Genomic DNA, 23,067 nt, shown 5'->3' on the forward strand with positions numbered 1-23,067 from the left:
ATTAATATTGGTATATCTTATATACATGACACTGTAATATTGTCACTAAGATTAATATTGGTATATCTTATATACATGACACTGTAATATTGTCACTAACATTAATATTGGTATATCTTATAATCTTATATACATGACACTGTAATATTGTCACAAGATTAATATTGGTATATCTTATATACATGACACCGTAATATTGTCACCAACATTAATATTGGTATATCTTATATACATGACACTGTAATATTGTCACTAACATTAATATTGGTATATCTTATATACAATGACACCGTAATTTGTCACTAACATTAATATTCGTATATCTTATAATCTGGCATACATGACACCGTAATATTGTCACCAAGATTAATATTGGTATATCTTATATACATGACACACACTGTAATATTGTCACTAACATTAATATTGGTATATCTTATAATCTTATATACATGACACTGTACAATACTCACCACATTAATATTGGTTATATCTTATATACATGACACTGTAATATTGTCACTAAGAATATTAATATTGGTATATCTTATATACATGACACTGTAATATTGTCACTAACATTAATATTGGTATATCTATAATCTTATATACGACACTGTAATATTGTCACTAACATTAATATTGGTATATCTTATAATCTTATATACATGACACTGTAATGTTGTCACTAACATTAATATTGGTATATCTTATATACATGACACTGTAATATTGTCACTAAGATTAATATTGGTATATCTTATAATACATGACACCGTAATATTGTCACTAACATTAATATTGGTATATCTTATATACATGACACTGTAATATTGTCACTAAGATTAATATTGGTATATCTTATATACATGACACTGTAATATTGTCACTAAGATTAATATTGGTATATCTTATATACATGACACTGTAATATTGTTACTTTTAAGATTAATATTGGTATATCTTATATACATGACACCGTAATATTGTCACTAAGATTAATATTGGTATATCTTATATAACATGACACTGTAATATTGTCACTAAGATTAATATTGGTATATCTTATATACATGACACTGTAATATTGTCACTAACATTAATATTGGTATATTTTATATACACACGACAATGTAATATTATCACTAACATTAATATTGGTATATCTTATATACATACACACTGTAATGTTGTCACTAAGATTAATATTGGTATATCTTATATACATGACACTGTAATATTGTCACTAAGATTAATATTGGTATATCTTATATACATGACACTGTAATATTGTCACTAACATTAATATTGGTATATCTTATATACATGACACTAATATTGTCACTAAGATTAATAATATCTTATATACATGACACTGTAATATTGTCACTAACATTAATATTGGTATATCTTTATATATGATTACACACCTGTAATGTTGTCACTAACATTAATATTGGTGTATCTTATATACATGACACTGTAATATTGTCAATAACATTAATATTGGTATATACATGACACTGTAATATTGTCACTAACATTAATATTGGTATATCTTATAATCTTATATACATGACACTGTAATGTTGTCACTAACATTAATATTGGTGTATCTTATATACATGACACTGTAATGTTGTCACTAACATTAATATTGGTGTATCTTATATACATGACACTGTAATGTTGTCACTAACATTAATATTGGTATATCTTATATACATGACACTGTAATATTGTCACTAAGATTAATATTGGTATATCTTATATACATGACACTGTAATATTGTCACTAACATTAATATTGGTATATACATGACACTGTAATATTGTCACTAACATTAATATTGGTATATCTTATATACATGACACTGTAATATTGTCACTAACACATTAATATTGGTATATTCTTGATATACATGACACTGTAATATTGTCACTAACATTAATATTGGTATATCTTATATACATGACACTGTAATGTTGTCACTAACATTAATATTGGTATATCTTATATACATGACACTGTAATATTGTCACTAAGATTAATATTGGTATATCTTATATACATGACACTGTAATATTGTCACTAACATTAATATTGGTATATCTTATACACGACACTGTAATATTATTGTGACTAACATTAATATTGGTATATCTTATATACATGACACTGTAATATTGTCACTAACATTAATATTGGTATATCTTATATACATGACACTGTAATATTGTCACTAAGATTAATATTGGTATATCTTATATACATGACACTGTAATGTTGTCACTAACATTAATATTGGTATATCTTATATACATGACACTGTAATATTGTCACTAAGATTAATATTGGTATATCTTATATACATGACACTGTAATATTGTCACTAACATTAATATTGGTATATCTTATATACATGACACTGTAATATTATTGTGACTAACATTAATATTGGTATATCTTATATACATGACACTGTAATATTGTCACTAACATTAATATTGGTATATCTTATATACATGACACTGTAATATTGTCACTAACATTAATATTGGTATATCTTATATACATGACACTGTAATATTGTCACTAACATTAATATTGGTATATCTTATATACATGACACTGTAATGTTGTCACTAAGATTAATATTGGTATATCTTATATACATGACACTGTAATATTGTCACTAACATTAATATTGGTATATCTTATATACATGACACTGTAATATTGTCACTAACATTAATATTGGTATATCTTATATACATGACACTGTAATATTGTCACTAAGATTAATATTGGTATATCTTATATACATGACACTGTAATATTGTCACTAACATTAATATTGGTATATCTTATATACACTGTATTGTCACTAAGATTAATATTGGTATATCTGACACTGTAATATTGTCACTAACATTAATATTGGTATATCTTATATACATGACACTGTAATATTGTCACTAACATTAATATTGGTATATCTTATATACATGACACTGTAATATTGTCACTAAGATTAATATTGGTATATCTTATATACATGACACTGTAATATTGTCACTAACATTAATATTGGTATATCTTATATACATGACACTGTAATATTGTCACTAACATTAATATTGGTATATCTTATATACATGACACTGTAATACTAAGATTAATATTGGTATATCTTATATACATGACACTGTAATATTGTCACTAACATTAATATTGGTATATCTTATATACATGACACTGTAATATTGTCACTAAGATTAATATTGGTATATCTTATATACATGACACTGTAATATTGTCACTAACATTAATATTGGTATATATATACATGACACTGTAATATTGTCACTAAGATTAATATTGGTATATCTTATATACATGACACTGTAATATTGTCACTAACATTAATATTGGTATATACATTATATACATGACACTGTAATATTGTCACTAACATTAATATTGGTATATCTTATATACATGACACTGTAATATTGTCACTAACATTAATATTGGTATATCTTATATACATGACACTGTAATATTGTCACTAACATTAATATTGGTATATCTTATATACATGACACTGTAATATTGTCACTAAGATTAATATTGGTATATCTTATATACATGACACTGTAATATTGTCACTAACATTAATATTGGTATATCTTATATACATGACACTGTAATATTGTCACTAACATTAATATTGGTATATCTTATATACATGACACTGTAATATTGTCACTAACATTAATATTGGTATATCTTATATACATGACACTGTAATATTGTCACTAACATTAATATTGGTATATCTTATATACATGACACTGTAATATTGTCACTAAGATTAATATTGGTATATCTTATATACATGACACTGTAATATTGTCACTAACATTAATATTGGTATATCTTATATACATGACACTGTAATATTGTCACTAACATTAATATTGGTATATCTTATATACATGACACTGTAATATTGTCACTAACATTAATATTGGTATATCTTATATACATGACACTGTAATATTGTCACTAACATTAATATTGGTATATCTTATATACATGACACTGTAATGTTGTCACTAACATTAATATTGGTATATCTTATATGTATATCCTATATACACTGTAATATTGTCACTAAGATTAATATTGGTATATCTTATATACATGACACTGTAATATTGTCACTAACATTAATATTGGTATATCTTATATACATGACACTGTAATATTGTCACTAACATTAATATTGGTATATCCTATATACATGACACTGTAATGTTGTCACTAAGATTAATATTGGTGTATCTTATATACATGACACTGTAATGTTGTCAGTAACATTAATATTGGTATATCTTATATACATGACACTGTAATGTTGTCACTAAGATTAATATTGGTATATCTTATATACATACGACACTGTAATATTGTCACTAACATTAATATATCTTATATACATGACACTGTAATATTGTCACTAACATTAATATTGGTATATCTTATATACATGACACTGTAATATTGTCACTAACATTAATATTGGTATATCTTATATACATGACACTGTAATATTATCACTAACATTAATATTGGTATGTCTTATATACAAGACTCTGTAATATTGTCACTAAGATTAATATTGGTATATCTTATATACATGACATTGTAATATTATCACTAACATTAATATTGGTATATCTTATATACATGACACTGTAATATTGTCACTAACATTAATATTGGTATATCTTATATACATGACACTGTAATATTGTCACTAAGATTAATATTGGTATATCTTATATACATGACACTGTAATATTGTCACTATGATTAACATTGGTATATTTTATATACATGACACTGTAATATTGTCACTGAGATTAATATTGGTATATCTTATATACATGACACTGTAATATTGTCATTAAGATTAATATTGGTGTATCTCATATACATGACACTGTAATGTTGTCACTAAGATTAATATTGGTATATCTTATATACATGACACTGTAATATTGTCACTAAGATTAATATTGGTATATCTTATATACATGACACTGTAATATTGTCACTAACATTAATATTGGTATATCTTATATACATGACACTAATATTGTCACTAAGATTAATATTGGTATATCTTATATACATGACACTGTAATATTGTCACTAACATTAATATTGGTATATACATGACACTGTAATATTGTCACTAAGAGTAATATTGGTATATCTTATATACATGACACTGTAAAATTGTCACTAACATTAATATTGGTATATACATGACACTGTAATATTGTCACTAACATTAATATTGGTATATCTTTATATACATTGTGTAATATTGTCACTAACATTAATATTGGTATATCTTATATACATGACACTGTAATATATTGTCACTAATAATATACATTTGTTAATATGTCACTAACATTAATATTGGTATCTTTATATACATGACACTGTAATATTGTCACTAAGATTAATATTGGTATATCTTATACACATGACACTGTAATATTGTCACTAACATTAATATTGGTATATCTTATATACATGACACTGTAATATTGTCACTAACATTAATATTGGTATATCTTATATACATGACACTGTAATATTGTCACTAACATTAATATTGGTATATCTTATATACATGACACTGTAATGTTGTCACTAACATTAATATTGGTGTATCTTATATATACATGACACTGTAATATTGTCACTAAGATTAATATTGGTATATCTTATATACATGACACTGTAATATTGTCACTAAGATTAATATTGGTATATCTTATATACATGACACTGTAATATTGTCACTAACATTAATATTGGTATATCTTATATATACATGACACTGTAATATTATCACTAACATTAATATTGGTATATCTTATATACAAGACTGTGTAATATTGTCACTGAGATTAATATTGGTATATCTTATATACATGACACTGTAATATTGTCACTAAGATTAATATTGGTATATCTTATATACATGACACTGTAATATTGTCACTAACATTAATATTGGTATATCTTATATACATGACACTGTAATGTTGTCACTAAGATTAATATTGGTATATCTTATATACATGACACTGTAATATTGTCACTAACATTAATATTGGTATATACATGACACTGTAATATTGTCACTAACATTAATATTGGTATATACATGACACTGTAATATTGTCACTAACATTAATATTGGTATATCTTATATACATGACACTGTAATATTGTCACTAACATTAATATTGGTATATTTTATATACATGACACTGTAATATTGTCACTAAGATTAATATTGGTATATCTTATATACATGACACTGTAATATTGTCACTAACATTAATATTGGTATATCTTATATACATGACACTGTAATATTGTCACTAACATTAACATTGGTATATTTTATATACATGACACTGTAATATTGTCACTAAGATTAATATTGGTATATCTTATATACATGACACTGTAATATTGTCACTAAGATTAATATTGGTATATCTTATATACATGACACTGTAATATTGTCACTAACATTAATATTGGTATATACATGACACTGTAATATTGTCACTAACATTAATATTGGTATATCTTATATACATGACACTGTAATATTGTCACTAAGATTAATATTGGTATATCTTATATACATGACACTGTAATATTGTCACTTAACATTAATATTGGTATATCTTATATACATGACACTGTAATATTGTCACTAAGATTAATATTGGTATATCTTATATACATGACACTGTAATATTGTCACTAACATTAATATTGGTATATCTTATATACATGACACTGTAATATTGTCACTAACATTAATATTGGTGTATCTTATATACATGACACTGTAATATTGTCACTAAGATTAATATTGGTATATCTTATATACATGACACTGTAATATTGTCACTAAGATTAATATTGGTATATCTTATATACATGTCACTGTAATATTGTCACTAACATTAATATTAATATATCTTTTATACATGACACTGTAATATTATCACTAACATTAATATTGGTATATCTTATATACATGACACTGTAATATTGTCACTAACATTAATATTGGTATATCTTATATACAAGATTCTGTAATATTGTCACTAAGATTAATATTGTTATATCTTATATACATGACACTGTAATATTGTCACTAACATTAATATTGGTATATCTTATATACATGACACTGTAATGTTGTCACTAAGATTAATATTGGTATATCTTATATACATGACACTGTAATATTGTCACTAACATTAATATTGGTATATACATGACACTGTAATATTGTCACTAACATTAATATTGGTATATACATTACACTGTAATATTGTCACTAACATTAATATTGGTATATCTTATATACATGACACTGTAATATTGTCACTATCATTAACATTGGTATATTTTATATACATGACACTGTAATATTGCCACTAAGATTAATATTGGTATATCTTATATACATGACACTGTAATATTGTCACTAACATTAATATTGGTATATCTTAAAAACATGACACTGTAATATTGTCACTATCATTAACATTGGTATATCTTATATACATGACACTGTAATATTGTCACTAACATTAATTTTGGTATATACATGACACTGTAATATTGTCAATAACATTAATTTTGGTGTATACATGACACTGTAATATTGTCACTAACATTAATTTTGGTATATACATGACACTGTAATATGTCACTAACATTAATATTGGTATATACATGACACTGTAATATTGTTATTGACATTAATATTGGTATATCTTATATACATGACACTGTAATATTGTCACTAACATTAATATTGGTGTATCTTATATACAAGACACTGTAATTTGTCACTAACATTAATGTTGGTATATCTTATATACAAGACTGTAATATTGTCACTAAGATTAATATTGTTATATCTTATATACATGACACTGTAATATTGTCACTAACATTAATATTGGTATATCTTATAATCTTATATACATGACACTGTAATGTTGTCACTAACATTAATATTGGTGTATCTTATATACATGACACTGTAATATTGTCACTAAGATTAATATTGGTATATCTTATATACATGACACTGTTATATTGTCACTAAGATTAATATTGGTATATCTTATATACATGACACTGTAATATTGTCACTAAGATTAATATTGGTATATCTTATATACATGACACTGTAATATTGTCACTAACATTAATATTGGTATATCTTATAATCTTATATACATGACACTGTAATGTTGTCACTAACATTAATATTGGTGTATCTTATATACATGACACTGTAATATTGTCACTAACATTAATATTGGTATATCTTATATACATGACACTGTAATATTGTCACTAAGATTAATATTGGTATATCTTATATACATGACACTGTAATATTGTCACTAACATTAATATTGGTATATACATGACACTGTAATATTGTCACTAAGATTAATATTGGTATATCTTATATACATGACACTGCAATATTGTCACTAAGATTAATATTGGTATATCTTATATACATGACACTGTAATGTTGTTAGTAACATTAATATTGGTGTATCTTATATACATGAAACTATAATATTGTCACTAACATTAATATTGGTATATCTTATATACATGACACTGTAATATTGTCACTAACATTAATATTGGTGTATCTTATATACATGACACTGTAATATTGTCACTAACATTAATATTGGTATATCTTATATAAATGACACTGTATTATTGTCACTAAGATTAATATTGGTATATCTTATACACATGATACTGCAATATTGTCACTAACATTAATATTGTTATAACCTATATATAAAACACCGTAATAGTGTCACTGACATTAATGTTGTTATATTTTATATATAAAACACTGTAATAGTGTCACTATGATTAATGTTGTTATATCCTATATATAAAACACCGTAATAGTGTCACTGACATTAATGTTGTTATATTTTATATATAAAACACTGTAATAGTATCACTAACATTAATGTTGTTATATCGTATATATAAAACACTGTAATTGTATCACTGATATTAATACTGGTTCACGAGATATTGTAAGATTCCAAAATTGTACTAATACTGCTGTGTCTACTTTTCCACCAATTTTCTTATTGCTGTATTATTAGAGTACACAGTGTTTTCATATCTACATGATATCTCAGTAGTGTACACAGTGTTTTCACGTCCACAAGATATCTCAGTAGTGTACACAGTGTTTTCACGTCCCCAAGATATCTCAGTAGTGTACACAGTGTTTTCACGTCCACAAGATATCTCAGTAGTGTACACAGTGTTTTCACGTCCCCAAGATATCTCAGTAGTGTACACAGTGTTTTCACGTCCACAAGATATCTCAGTAATGTGTACAGTGTTTTCATATCTACAAAATATCTCATTAATGTATAAGTGTTTTCTTTGTTGTATCATCGGTATATTAGTTTTCAGTGTCTTGTGTTTCACTACAGATGTTTTGTGTAATGGTGTGTTATGTCTTCTTCACAGGCTAATAATTATTCAAGTTAAGATGTTTAAGGTTACATGTCGTAATATAAATCGTGATTACAAAATCCTTTAAATGATGCTATTAATTTTCAAAGTTTCGCTTTTCGAGATAAAAGAAAAATCCGAAATGTTGGGATTCATAAAAATAATCCGGATTTTGTGACCTTGAGGTTGTTTTTGTGATTTGGAATAATTTTTGAAGGCAACATTTCGAAAAACTTACTTTCATCAGAGCTATAGTTCACTTTTCCTCAATAAGGGTGAATACCCGAAACGTCTCTTTCAAAGAAATAAATTCATTTTTGCCGACTGTCTGTTAGCAACAAGTTCATTTATTTAGTTGTGAATTTATTTTACTTACCAAAAGATGAATTTTAGTGGATTAAAAAATGACGTAGAGGTATAATCTGTTATTGTATTGGCTATTTCACTTGCATCGTACTAGCTTCAACCAATTCACAACTCACCAGTCTCGCTTGAAGGAATGAAGCAAATAAGTGACCCTAATTTTCTGTTGTAGTGTAACGTAAAGGGTTTCGTTTGTTTTAATTTCGCAAAAGCTACATGAGGGCTATCTGTGCTAGCCGTCTGTAGTTTAGCAGTGTAAGACTAGAGGGAAGGCAGCTAGCTAGTCATCACCATCCATCGTTAACTCTTGGGCTATTCTTTTATCAAGGAATAGTGGGATTGACCGTCACATTATAACGCGCGCACGGCTAAAGGGGCGAGCATGTTTACTGTGACGGGATTTGAACCCGCGACCCTCAGCTTACGATTCGAACGCCTTAACCCACCTGGCCATGCCCGGCCTGAACGTAAAGGGTGTGTTTAATTTTGATCAAATAGTTTTGTATTCGTAACCTGAATCGTGAATTCGGCGAAACTGGTGTGTTGCAGAGGAAGAAACGAATTCAAAAACAGATTAAACCTTATGTTTTTCCTTCGTAATATTCACCACGTTTTGTAGAAGAAGAGAAACAGAACGACTGAAGAAATAACTATTTGAATAATTAATTGTGACGTTATGTCACGTGCTAGTTTAGATTACGAGTGGCGACTTATGTCAAAATCATAGAAACTGGGAGTTGTGTTATTATAAATTGTTGTAACTTAATGTATTTTGACGTGAAGTAACGTACGTCTTTCACGTTCGTCTATATTCTATAGCGCACGTCATGTTTACCATAAAAGTCAGTTATTTTTCAAACTTTAATTCTAAGCTAGAATAATAACGAGAGAAAATGAATACAGGTAATGTTTTCTTGTGTAAGTTCTTTGTGTGTTATATATTTTTATAAGTATGACACGAAGTAAACTTTAATACCTTTGTTTTTTGAAGGAAAGACAACGAAGTATGTCTGGTGGACAGAAGAAGACCTTGTCCCGGTCAGATTCCAATATGGCGACGTGTGATAACGTGCAAAATGTTGTAAGTTATGGAACGATACTTATTAAATATTTAATATATGAAACACGAGAAAGTTTTTATTCTATGTTTTACACAATTGAGGACTTCAGGCTATTAATTAGAAAAAAATCACAAAGCTGAAATCCATATTTCGCTTTAACAATCTGTAGTGTGTAATGAATAAACAGGGCGTGGATCAGCCCTGTCATAGGTCTTAGGATTTGGATAGTGGCGACCGAGATTCGAATACCACAAAATAATCCACCCGTTTAATCTATATATGCGTTATAAGCCTGACAATCAATACCCTAGCGTGATGGATGGTTGTGTTCTCCCTGATTTTTAGCTCAAAATTAAGGACAGCTGTAGTAGCTGGTACTTTTGTCATAAATACAAATATACATAGATACATCTGTATGTATAGGACCGGCATGGCCAGATAGAGCAATCTGAGGGTCGTGGGTTCGAATTCCTGTCACACCAAACGTGCTCGTCCGTTCAGCCTTGGGGCATCTAAAGTAACGATTAATTCCACTCTTCGTTTGTAAAAGAGTAGCCCAAGACTTGGCAGTGGGTGGTGATGACTAGCTGCCTTCCCGCTAGTCTTACACTGCTAAATTAGGGACGGATAGCAAAAATATGTGTATCAGAATGGCTGGTATGGATATTAACACTCTTACTGATAAGCAGAGAACAACGTTTCGACCCTCCTAGGCCATCTTCGTGTCGAAAGGTTGTTCTTTGTTTATCAGTGAAAGTGTTAATACCCATACCAGCCATTCTGAGACACATGTTTATTTGAAGTGGGCTTCTCCTTATCAAGGATAGTACAGGTAGCTTTCGTGTAGCTTTGGGAGAAATTGAAAAACAAACAAACATATATACACACACACACATATATATATACTTACACACAAACGAGTAAACATAAGAGTAGCAGTAATATCTCAAATAAATAACGTAAAGTGTATCAATACAACTCAGTGTTGTCGTTACAAAGATACTGTTCCTATTTACATTATATGGGGCTTTTGTAACACGAAGGTTTGTTGTAAAGAATTATTAAGCATGCGTATTTGTTAATACATCGTCTGGTGTTAATATTTACTTTCATGTTGGCATAATGCCAGGAGTTTTCCAGGAGGTCAGCGGTCACTCTACGTATTTGGAAAGGGGGTTGTAGATAGTCCATTGTGTAGTTAGTTTGTTTGTTTTTGAAATTTCGCGCAAAGCTACACGAGAACTATTTGCACTAGCCGTCCCTAATTTATCAATGTTAGACAAGAGAGAAGGCAGCTAGCCATCACCACCCGCCGCCAACTCTTGGGCTACCGTTTTACCAACGAATAGTGGGATTGACCTTCACGTTATAAGGCCCTCACGGCTAATAGGGTCAGCATGTTTGATATGACGGGGATTTGAACCCGTGTCCCTCAGATTACGAGGCGAGCGCCCTAACCTCCTGGTCACGCCGGGCCTTCCATTGTTTATCTTAGCACTGAGGACACAATTTTGTTTTAACAGGCATAAAATACTCGCGCTAAGGGGTCAAAGGCTCCCTTATAATTCTTAAAGGATACTAATCAAGCTTTTCAATCATCTCAACATTCTACAACTATGCTAAGGGGACCTTCCTCCCTCTAAAGACAACGCTGTTAGACAGGTGTAGTGTATGAGTTAATGTGCCATATTTGGTGTCGATGAATGTGTGAATGTTTGGTGGAGGGGCAGTATGACCTAGTTCCAAATATGGCGCTCCTGAGATCCCAAATTGATGCTAGATTAATGTACAATGACTCTGATAATATAATGTTAGATTCTCATCATTACAATGACTCTGATATTAGTGTTAGATTCTCATCATTACAACGACTCTGATAATATAGTGTTAGATTCTCATCATTACAACGACTCTGATAACATAGTGTTAGATTCTCATCATTACAATGACTGATAATATAGTGTTAGATTCTCATCATTACAATGACTGATAACGTAGTGTTAGATTCTCATCATTACAATGACTGATAATATAGTGTTAGATTCTCATCATTACAATGACTGATAACGTAGTGTTAGATTCTCATCATTACAATGACTGATAATGTAGTGTTAGATTCTCATCATTACAATGACTGATAACGTAGTGTTAGATTCTCATCATTACAATGACTGATAATATAGTGTTAGATTCTCATCATTACAATGACTGATAACGTAGTGTTAGATTCTCATCATTACAGACCGTGACAGACATCTTTTGTTTTGAGGTGTGATTACTATTAATGTAATAATATCTTGAATTCAACAAGATCATTGCTAATTTTGAAACTTATCCACAATATAAGATTAATGTTAATAACTGTTGCGTCACATTTTAATTAAACCTGTAGACATTGTTGTACATTCGAGGGACAGTTTCATAAATTAAAGCTTTCTAGATAGTGAGTTCGTCCATATATACCACTATCTACAGACACATGAGCGGAAATGCCCTATAATCTGTTGTCATGGTGTAGAAAAGGGAAGAGTGGGTGCTGGGCAAAGCAAGCAAATTTTACAATGAGAGCACAAGGAGCTGCTTTGGCAACGCAGTCCAGGCGGTCTGTTAATATAATTTACAGTTGTTGCTATGTACGTTAAATATGTAAAGGTTCCGTCTACTCTGAGCTGTTCATAACTGTAAGGTTTTATAACATACAAAAATAAATCCTATTGTTTCGCTACAAGTGTTTATCATGGAAAGGAATCGATTTATCTTTGAAACCAAAATACGATTCTATTCTAGTTTAGCATTAATTGAAAGTTCTTTGAATCTAATTTCAGGGCTCTCCCATATCATTCCAAATCACTCCATTCCCAAATACTCATCCGTTATTAGTTTTGATAAATCCAAAAAGCGGCGGCAGACAAGGTATCAGGTCAGTAAAACTACTGTTCCTTCTGTTAAATACTCTTGTAGTTTATATAGTAAACAATAACATTACTGTTCCTTCTGTTAAATACTCCTGTAGTTTATATAGTAAACAATAAAATTACTGTTCCTTCTGTTAAATACTCTTGTAGTTTATATAGTAAACAATAACATTACTGTTCCTTCTGTTAAATACTCCTGTAGTTTATATAGTAAACAATAAAATTACTGTTCCTTCTGTTAAATACTCCTGAAGTTTATATGGGAAGCAATAAAATTACTGTTCCTTCTGTTAAATACTCCCGTAGTTTATATTCTAAACACAAAAATTACTGTTCCTTCTCTTAAATACTACTGAAGTTTATATGGTAAGCAATAAAAGTACTGTTCCTTCTGTTAAATACTCCTGTAGTTTATATTCTAAACACAAAAACTGGTGTTCCTTCTGTTAAATACTCTTGTAGTTTATATGGTAAGCAATAAAATTACTGTTCCTTCTGTTAAATACTCTTGTAGTTTATATTGTAAACAATAAAATTGCTGTTCCTACTGTTAAATACTCCTGTAGTTTATATTGTAAACATTAAAATTGCTGTTCCTACTGTTAAATACTCCTGTAGTTTATATTGTAAACACTAAAATTGCTGTTCCTTCTGTTAAATACTCGTGTAGTTTATATTGTAAACACTAAAATTACTGTTCCTTCTGTTAAATACTCGTGTAGTTTATATAGTAAACAATAAAATTACTGTTCCTTCTGTTAAATACTCTTGTAGTTTATATTGTAAACAATAAAATTACTGTTCCTACTGTTAAATACTCCTGTAGTTTATATTGTAAACACTAAAATTGCTGTTCCTACTGTTAAATACTCCTGTAGTTTATATTGTAAACACTAAAATTGCTGTTCCTTCTGTTAAATACTCGTGTAGTTTATATAGTAAACAATAAAATTACTGTTCCTGCTGTTAAATACTCTTGTAGTTTATATTGTAAACACTAAAATTACTCTTCGTTCTGTTAAATACTCTTGTAGTTTATATTCTAAGTACTAAAATTGCTGTTCGTTCTGTTAAATATTCTTGTAGTTTGTATAGTAAAGAGAACTGTTTCTTAATCAAGGTTACTGTGGTAAGAATGTGAGACTGTTATTACACATACTGATGAAAGAGAGAATAGGATAATGTTCCTCGTTTAAAAATGAAATTTAGAGAAGTGGTTGGCTGTAACTAATGGCATACTTTTTTGTCTTCATCAAATCTCTTATATTAGTATTGAATGGTATATTTTAGTTTGATCGATTTGGTATAAAGTAATAATTGTACTTAATAGTCTCCAAGCTGAACTCACACCAATGATGTACACGAAGTAATTTAATATTCATAAGTCGTGGCACAAATAAAATGGTCACAATAATTTAAGGGCTATAACGTTTTATAGATTTGTTTTATTTTCGTGTATAATACATTTTTTCTTGCTGTGACACGTGGTTTATTGTAACTAGTCTTTACACTACATCTCTTCTGGATGTGGCATGTGGTTTATGGTAACTAGTCTTAACACTACATCTCTTTGGATGTGGCATGTGGTTTATGGTAACTAGTCTTTACACTACATCTCTTCTGGATGTGGCATGTGGTTTATGGTAACTAGTCTTTACACTATATCTCTTCTGGATGTGGCATGTGGTTTATGGTAACTAGTCTTAACACTACATCTCTTTGGATGTGGCATGTGGTTTATGGTAACTAGTCTTTACACTACATCTCTTCTGGATGTGGCATGTAGTTTATGGTAACTAGTCTTTACACTACATCTCTTCTGGATGTGGCATGTAGTTTATGGTAACTAGTCTTAACACTACATCTCTTTGGATGTGGCATGTGGTTTATGGTAACTAGTCTTTACACTACATCTCTTCTGGATGTGGCATGTAGTTTATGGTAACTAGTCTTTACACTACATCTCTTCTGGATGTGGCATGTGGTTTATGGTAACTAGTCTTTACACTACATCTCTTCTGGATGTGGCATGGGATTTATGGTAACTAGTCTTTACACTACATCTCTTCTGGATGTGGCATGTGGTTTATTGTAACTAGTCTTAACACTACATCTCTTCTGGCTGTGAGATATGGTTTACACTAACTAGTATTAACACTACATCTTTTCTGGCTGTGGCATGTGGTTTACATTAACTAGTATTAACACTACATCTCTTCTGGCTGTGGCATGTGGTTTACACTAACTAGTATTAACACTACATCTCTTGTGGCTGTGGCATGTGGTTTACTGTAACTAGTAACTAGGCATAACATCTCTTGTGGTTGTGGCATGTAGTTTGCTATAATCAGTGATAGGACTGTTTAGTTATTGTATTTTGAAATTATATTGGTCTAGAGCATAGAAAAGCGCAGTCGATGAAAAAAATTCAAATCCATTAGAACCTAGTTCGACTTAACTTGCATCAAAACAAAATTTCTTTAGCTGTTTCACGTAATTATTTCTTGTTGCAGGATTTTCAAGAAGTTTCAGTATTTACTAAACCCTAGGCAGGTGTATAATCTCAGTACAGGGGGACCAATGCAGGGGTAAGTGATAAACCTTTCATTTCTCCAGTTAGAAACGTCATGCTCGATATAAGTCCTGAGAAGTATTGATAACATTTTAAAGTTCTATTATGGAGCTAGTTTGTCTTCAAACGCTAGTTAGTTGACGATTAAAACTGAGGTTTTTATGGGTTACACCTACTTGGAGGTGAGGACGTTTTGGTCTTTGTGATGAGATTCCAGACAGATGTAGTCCGTAAGAAAATATTAAATCTAATGATGTCTATCCCACCGAAAATGTTATTGTTTGTGTTTAAATAATGGAAAACTGCTATTAAGTTGCAATGCTGAGATTTTATTAATAGTTTCACATTATTCCTTTCCAGCCATAGGTTTTCTACGAAACACAACATAGATTTATAATTCCAAAACTATGTGTTGATTTTTAGTCGCTAGATATGTAAATCTTTGTTGGAATTGTCCAAACACTCAAAGAGATACCACGAGATAGTTGGACGATAAATTACGAGATGATGTTCTTAAAATAGTACACGGCCCGGCATGGCCAGGTGATTAAGGCATTCAACTCGTGATCTTAAGGTCCAGGGTTCGAATCTCCGTTACAACAAACATGCTTGCCCTTTCAGCCGTGGGGGCGTTATAATGTAACGATCAATTCCACTATTCGTTGATATAGCCCAAGAGGTGGCGGTGGGTGATTATGACTAGGTGCCTTCCCTCTAATCTTACACTGCTAAATTAGGATGTCCAGATGTTCTAGATGTCCAGGTATTTAATGTTTTGTTTATTTTTTGTCATATAAACCGTATATATAAAGTTGATCTTACCGTCGTTTCAGTAGATTTAAGTATTTTACGTTAGGACTACAAATACGTTATCCCAGAAGAAAGATAGGAAACAGGTTTTAGTTAGTTAGAAGTGACTTTAAACACATCTTATTATCATATGGTATTTCCATAGGTTACAGTTTTATAAGGATGTTCCGAATTTCCGAGTGCTTTGCTGTGGTGGAGACGGAACTGTCGGCTGGGTCTTGGACACAATTGGTAGGAATAATATTTTAATTAACACTTTATGTATTGGCAATTTGTAGAGGGCGCTGTAAATTATAAGAAATTAAAACAAGACAGTACATGAAATTATGAGCAGTTTCACTCGTTTGAAAATTGAATTGTATCTTGACCTTTGTTTTATAGAACGAAATGTATTTAGCTGGATATATCTTTAAATTGTAATTACATCTTTTGGACTGTTTGACTTTGAATCAATGTTATATTGTTCATTAAAATGTATTTTCTTGTTCAAGAAAGCATAAATGTATATTGTCTATATAATTTTCTAGTTCTTGGATACATTATGTATATATAGATATATTATGTCGTGTAATCCCGTGTCAAAATCATTCAACATCATGTTAACACTCAAATAACAGATGAAATACCGGTGAGTGTCTGTATAACATGTGATGTCCCGTTTTATCCTGTTCAATACCGGTGAGGTCAGTATAATATGAGATATCCGGTATTATTTTGTTTACCACCGGTGAGGTGTGTATAATATGTGATGTCCAGTTTTACCAAGATTCATGAACTCCTAAACAGTTTATAACGGTGTTTGAAACGCATATGGACCTCGTCCATAAGTCCGTGGTCATTAATATTTTGTAGGTACTAATAAATGATAAAGATCTTGGGAACAAAACAATAACATTGTTTATTGTACTGTTATTTTTACTTTTATTTATTTAATAAACTTTATATATTTTAGACAAAATGAATCTGTCTCAGGCGCCCCCTGTCTGTATTTTGCCACTTGGTACGGGAAACGATCTTGCAAGATGTTTACGTTGGGGACCTGGTAAGTAGAAATAAGACGTTCCCTGTTAACACAGCCGTAAGTCTGAAGGCTTATGTGGCTAAAAATAAGGTTTTGATATCCACGGTGGGCAGAGCACAAATAGCCCATTGTATACGTTTGTGCTTAATTAAGGAAAGAAAAAAGAACAGTGAAAGCCAAAATTAAAAGTTCTTTAATGTTGATTTCTTCATATCAAGTTTAATTTAATATTAAACTAAAATTCAACGTAAAGTTAATAATACCTGGTCACTTATCTGGTGTATGTAATTAGAGGAGTGTACGTTCAGTACACTAACTTTTTGTATTAAAAATATATTTGAAAATAAAAAATATAATTTCTACGTGATACATTTTACAATGAAATAATTGTATATTTAGGTGAAAAGTGAAAATTGTTTTTAATTGTTAGTTGTTGTAAGTTTAAATTAATTTTAACAAATTTAACGTAGCTCTTACCAATAGCTGGTGCGACAACGTTCACACCGGAATACCGAGTAATTTCAACAAAATTTAATTATTTAGTACCGCCATCTCGTGTCAGAAACTTTATCTCTGGTTACCTGGTAATTTAAATTAGCGTTGGGATAGTTTGTTTGTTTTTTGAATTTCGCGCAAAGCTACACGAGGGCTATCTGCGCTAGCCGTCCCTAATGTAGCAGTGTAAGACTAGAGGGAAGGCAACTAGTCATCACCACCCACTGCCAACTCTTGGTTATTTTACCAACGAATAGGTAAATTAGGGACGGCTAGCGCAGATAGCCCTCGTATAGCTTTACACGAAATTCTAAACAAACCAATCCAATTTATGAAAAAAAACAAAACAAAAACTGACAGACTCTTACGCCACCTACAAAAATATTTTCAAATACAAGTCTAACGTATCTCTATGAAACCCTGAACAAAAAAATGTTTCTGGTACGTTTTAGGCTATGAAAATGAAAGTCTGGACAAGATATTGAACAAGATAGAAAAATCAACCACGGTGTTAATGGACAGGTGGAAAATCGATATTACTACGACAGATGACACTGAAGAAAAGGGAGACCCCATACCGTGTAATATCTTCAACAACTATTTCTCGATTGGGAGTTGTAAGTGGTTTGAAACTTTGCGCAGTTTCGCTATTAATATAAGTTGTGCTTTTATTTGTCATACCATAAAATAGAAGCTTCGTAGTCCAGGAAGTCTTACAAAAGATTCTGTAAATTATCACTGTGTACAAGGAGTATTGTGTTACCAAATAAGATTACCGTTCTATTAATTTACTTTGTATTTTGGGTAATTAGTGTTATTAACGTTTCAAAGATGGAGCCACTTCCGTAATTCAACACTAAAACAGCCATTAAAGTTCTTATTTGGTATAGATATTAATGTGAATAATAGTCAAATTAATTTCTGTCTTATCAGTACAACATTCAAGTTTGTGCAAAGGAAGTTTTATTACATTTAGTACGTTATATTTGATTCTGTTTATTCGTAGTTAAGCGCAAAGCTACACAATGGACTATGTTCGTCGTGTCCATCATGAGTATCAAAAGCATATTTCTAGCATTATAAGGCTGTACACTTGTGTCCCACCGCTGGTACAGCAGTAAGTCTACGGATTTACAACGCACAAGTTAGGTGCTCGATTCTCCTCGGTAGATTCAGCAGATAGCCTAATGTGACTTTGGTATAAGAAAAAACACTTGCCGATGTGCAACTGACGAGTGGGCATTATTTAGAAAATATACAAAGGTGTTTAGATACAGTTTATTGTACTACATAATAAATATTATATTTTCCATTAATACTTGCAAGTTAAATATGTCAAAATTCAATTTAAAATGTTGTCCAAAACACACGTTGGTAATATATGAATAGGATATTATAAATGAGCTGTTAGTACAAGTCATGTACTGGCTAGTGATTAGCTTGCATGTATCTTGAATCAAATTATATGTAATAGATATTTTTTTTAAGTCAATACAAATTTTATATGTATTAAACATAAACAAAACCCAAGTTTTTTTATAAGATAAAATTTTTATTAGATACAGGTGTAGTTCAGGTGACAACCTTCGGTAACACAGTTTCCGTCATCAGGGCTGTGAGCTACGTTACTAAAACGAGAAGGCTTAAAATCTCACATGTGTTTAACCTTCACTGTGGCGGAAATTATGTCTTTTATGCGTTTCAAACACAGTTCTATTGGTAAACATAGCTTTCTTAAATTATCTCAGTCTTTTACACGGTGTCTTTCAGAAAATGTCTCCATACTGAATGGACTCGGTGAATAAAAATATGCGTTACTATTTAAAAATAGTAATATGTTGTATAAGAAAGTAAAGTGGAAACATCAAATGTGTCCGGGTGATCTTTGTCACCTGCTATGTCATGCGTATTTCGAATATAAGTAACTTTAGACCTTCAATAATGTTAGAAAGAAGGGAGAAACCGTTTTTACATATATATTTCTCTACATGGGAGAAACTGATACACAAGCAAAACGCATTTGAGCAAAAGCGATTAAGGCTTAGCTGCGAATTTAGGGTAACTGAGTTAAATACGTTACGGATAAACAAATTGATAGTAAGTACGTTTAAGATAGATAGAAACTGCGTTAGTCGTATTTGAAAATGGGATTAAGCGGAAATAAGAAACGTAAGTGAAAATGAGAGGACAAAGGAAGCGAGGACACGAGAAAGCATAAGAAAACTGATTGTAGAAAAGAACTTTTGTTTTTAATACGAATTAGGAAACGAGCTTAACAATACATTGTAACACAGTTAAAGTGAAGAACTAAAGTAGAGACGTCAAACGATTTGTAAAGATTTTACATTATAAAATAGCCCTGAGAGAACTATTAGTTATTTATAAATCTCTTTAGGTAATTTTCAGGAGCACTACTAGTGATGTTTCCACTAATTTATTCAATCCATATACGTAATGAATTTTTTTATATGCAATACCAGTTGTTGTTTTTTTTCAGGGGGAGGGGTATATTCAGACCCCATCAACCCTATACAATCATTAAGTCATGGGCCAGGTGATTAAGGGGCGCTCGACTCACAATCTGAGGGTGTCGTGGGTTCGAATCCTCGTCACACCAAACATGCTCACTCTTTCAGCCATAGGGTCGTTATAAAGTGACTGTTAATCCCATTATTCCTTGGTAAAAGAGTAGCCCAAGAGTTGGCGGTGGGTGATTATGACTATCTGCCTTCCTTCTAGTCTTACACTGCTAAATTAGGGACGGCTAGCGCAGATAGAGCTCATGTTTCTAAATTAGCAGTGTAAGACAAGAGAAAAAGAAGATAGTCTTAATCACCCACCGCCAACTCTTGGGCTACAATTTTACCAACAAATAGTGGGATTGATTATAACCTTATAACACCCTACGGCTGAAAGGGCGAGTACGTTTGGTATAACGGGGATTCGAACCCGTGACCCTCAGATTGCTTATAGAGCGTCATAACCACCTGGCCATGGCGGGCCCTCCCTAGATGAACACACCAAATGACTGACTGAGACTTTGCTTTAACATAAGCAAACAAACTTACACATTATAAAAGATGCACTTCTTTTCTAAGCACAAAGCTACACAATGAGCCATCTGTCCACCGCGAGGAATCCAACCCCGGAATTTAGTACTATAAGCCTGAAAACGTATTGCTTATCCACTGAATAAGAAGCTTGTAATTTACATTATCATAATTAATATTTACACAAACACCAGTCAGTAAAAGAATGTATCTTATTACTGTTCATCCTACTGTAGTGCATTAGTGGATCAGTAAATTCATGATTCGCGACTAGTTGACACAATAATGCATTTTGTTTGTTGTTTGTTAGGCCTAAATAAGACTTTCAAATCCCATCTTTGGTCATACAAGAATAGACAAAGAATTGATGGCAGGCCTTCCCTCCAGTCTACCAATTTAAAGTTAGAAGGCAACTTTGTGAATTTATCCCTTGCGTAGATTTGCAAAAAAACATTCGAAAGCAAACAGATCCTTAGAAATATTTGGCTCATCTCCCGCTGGGACAGCTGCAAGTCTACGAATTTACAGCGCTAAAATCAGTGGTTCAATTCCCCTCTGTGGACACAGCAGATAGCCCAATGTGGCTTTGCTATACCACACAATATTTGGCTCTGTTTATTTACAAATGTATAATTTTAAATCAAAACCTATATATGTATTGTCTCGAATATAGGTTAAAGACGTTAATTTTAATAAGATTTGTTTGTTTTAATTTCGCGCAAAGCTACACGAGGGCATTTGCGCTAAATTTTAAACGGAAACAAATAGCTTTTGACGTCTATAACAAACGTGTTAAAAACAGTTTGTGGTTATCTTATTACAAACATAATGCTGCATATTTTCTGCTTTGTTTATTAGATCTTCCACCTTTTACCATTAATAAGTATTAAAATCATATGTTTATTTTTTTGGGGCAGGATGCGTCCATCGCCATAAAGTTTCATTTGGAAAGAGAAAAGCATCCAGAGAAATTCAATAGCAGGTATCTATATCATTTTCAAAATATATTTATGTTAAAGAAAAAGTTTATTATGTCAAATTTATTATACTTACGTAGCCGAAAGTTCAATAATATTAAGGAACTTGTTTCGATGCTGATTCGTGAAGTGTGAGCTTCTCGTGAGCACGTTTCTG

The 23,067-nt window shown here is 30.7% G+C and overlaps 1 protein-coding gene across 1 annotated transcript in view; it reads left to right on the forward strand.

Moving 5' to 3' along the window:
• Nucleotides 1-11,001: 11,001 nt before the first annotated feature.
• The window catches only part of LOC143236575 (diacylglycerol kinase beta-like), a 32,120-nt gene continuing 20,054 nt past the window's right edge, over nt 11,002-23,067 (forward strand). The window contains exons 1-8 of the mRNA XM_076474874.1: nt 11,002-11,090; nt 13,896-13,990; nt 16,499-16,573; nt 17,513-17,598; nt 18,320-18,409; nt 19,336-19,500; nt 21,381-21,388; nt 22,851-22,915. Coding sequence (XP_076330989.1) covers nt 11,016-11,090; nt 13,896-13,990; nt 16,499-16,573; nt 17,513-17,598; nt 18,320-18,409; nt 19,336-19,500; nt 21,381-21,388; nt 22,851-22,915 — 659 coding nt within the window. The 5' untranslated portion in view covers nt 11,002-11,015. The remainder of the gene's footprint in view (nt 11,091-13,895; nt 13,991-16,498; nt 16,574-17,512; nt 17,599-18,319; nt 18,410-19,335; nt 19,501-21,380; nt 21,389-22,850; nt 22,916-23,067) is intronic.

Source organism: Tachypleus tridentatus, chromosome 13 (assembly GCF_004210375.1).
Source record: "Tachypleus tridentatus isolate NWPU-2018 chromosome 13, ASM421037v1, whole genome shotgun sequence".
Classification (NCBI taxonomy): Eukaryota; Metazoa; Arthropoda; class Merostomata; order Xiphosura; family Limulidae; genus Tachypleus; species Tachypleus tridentatus.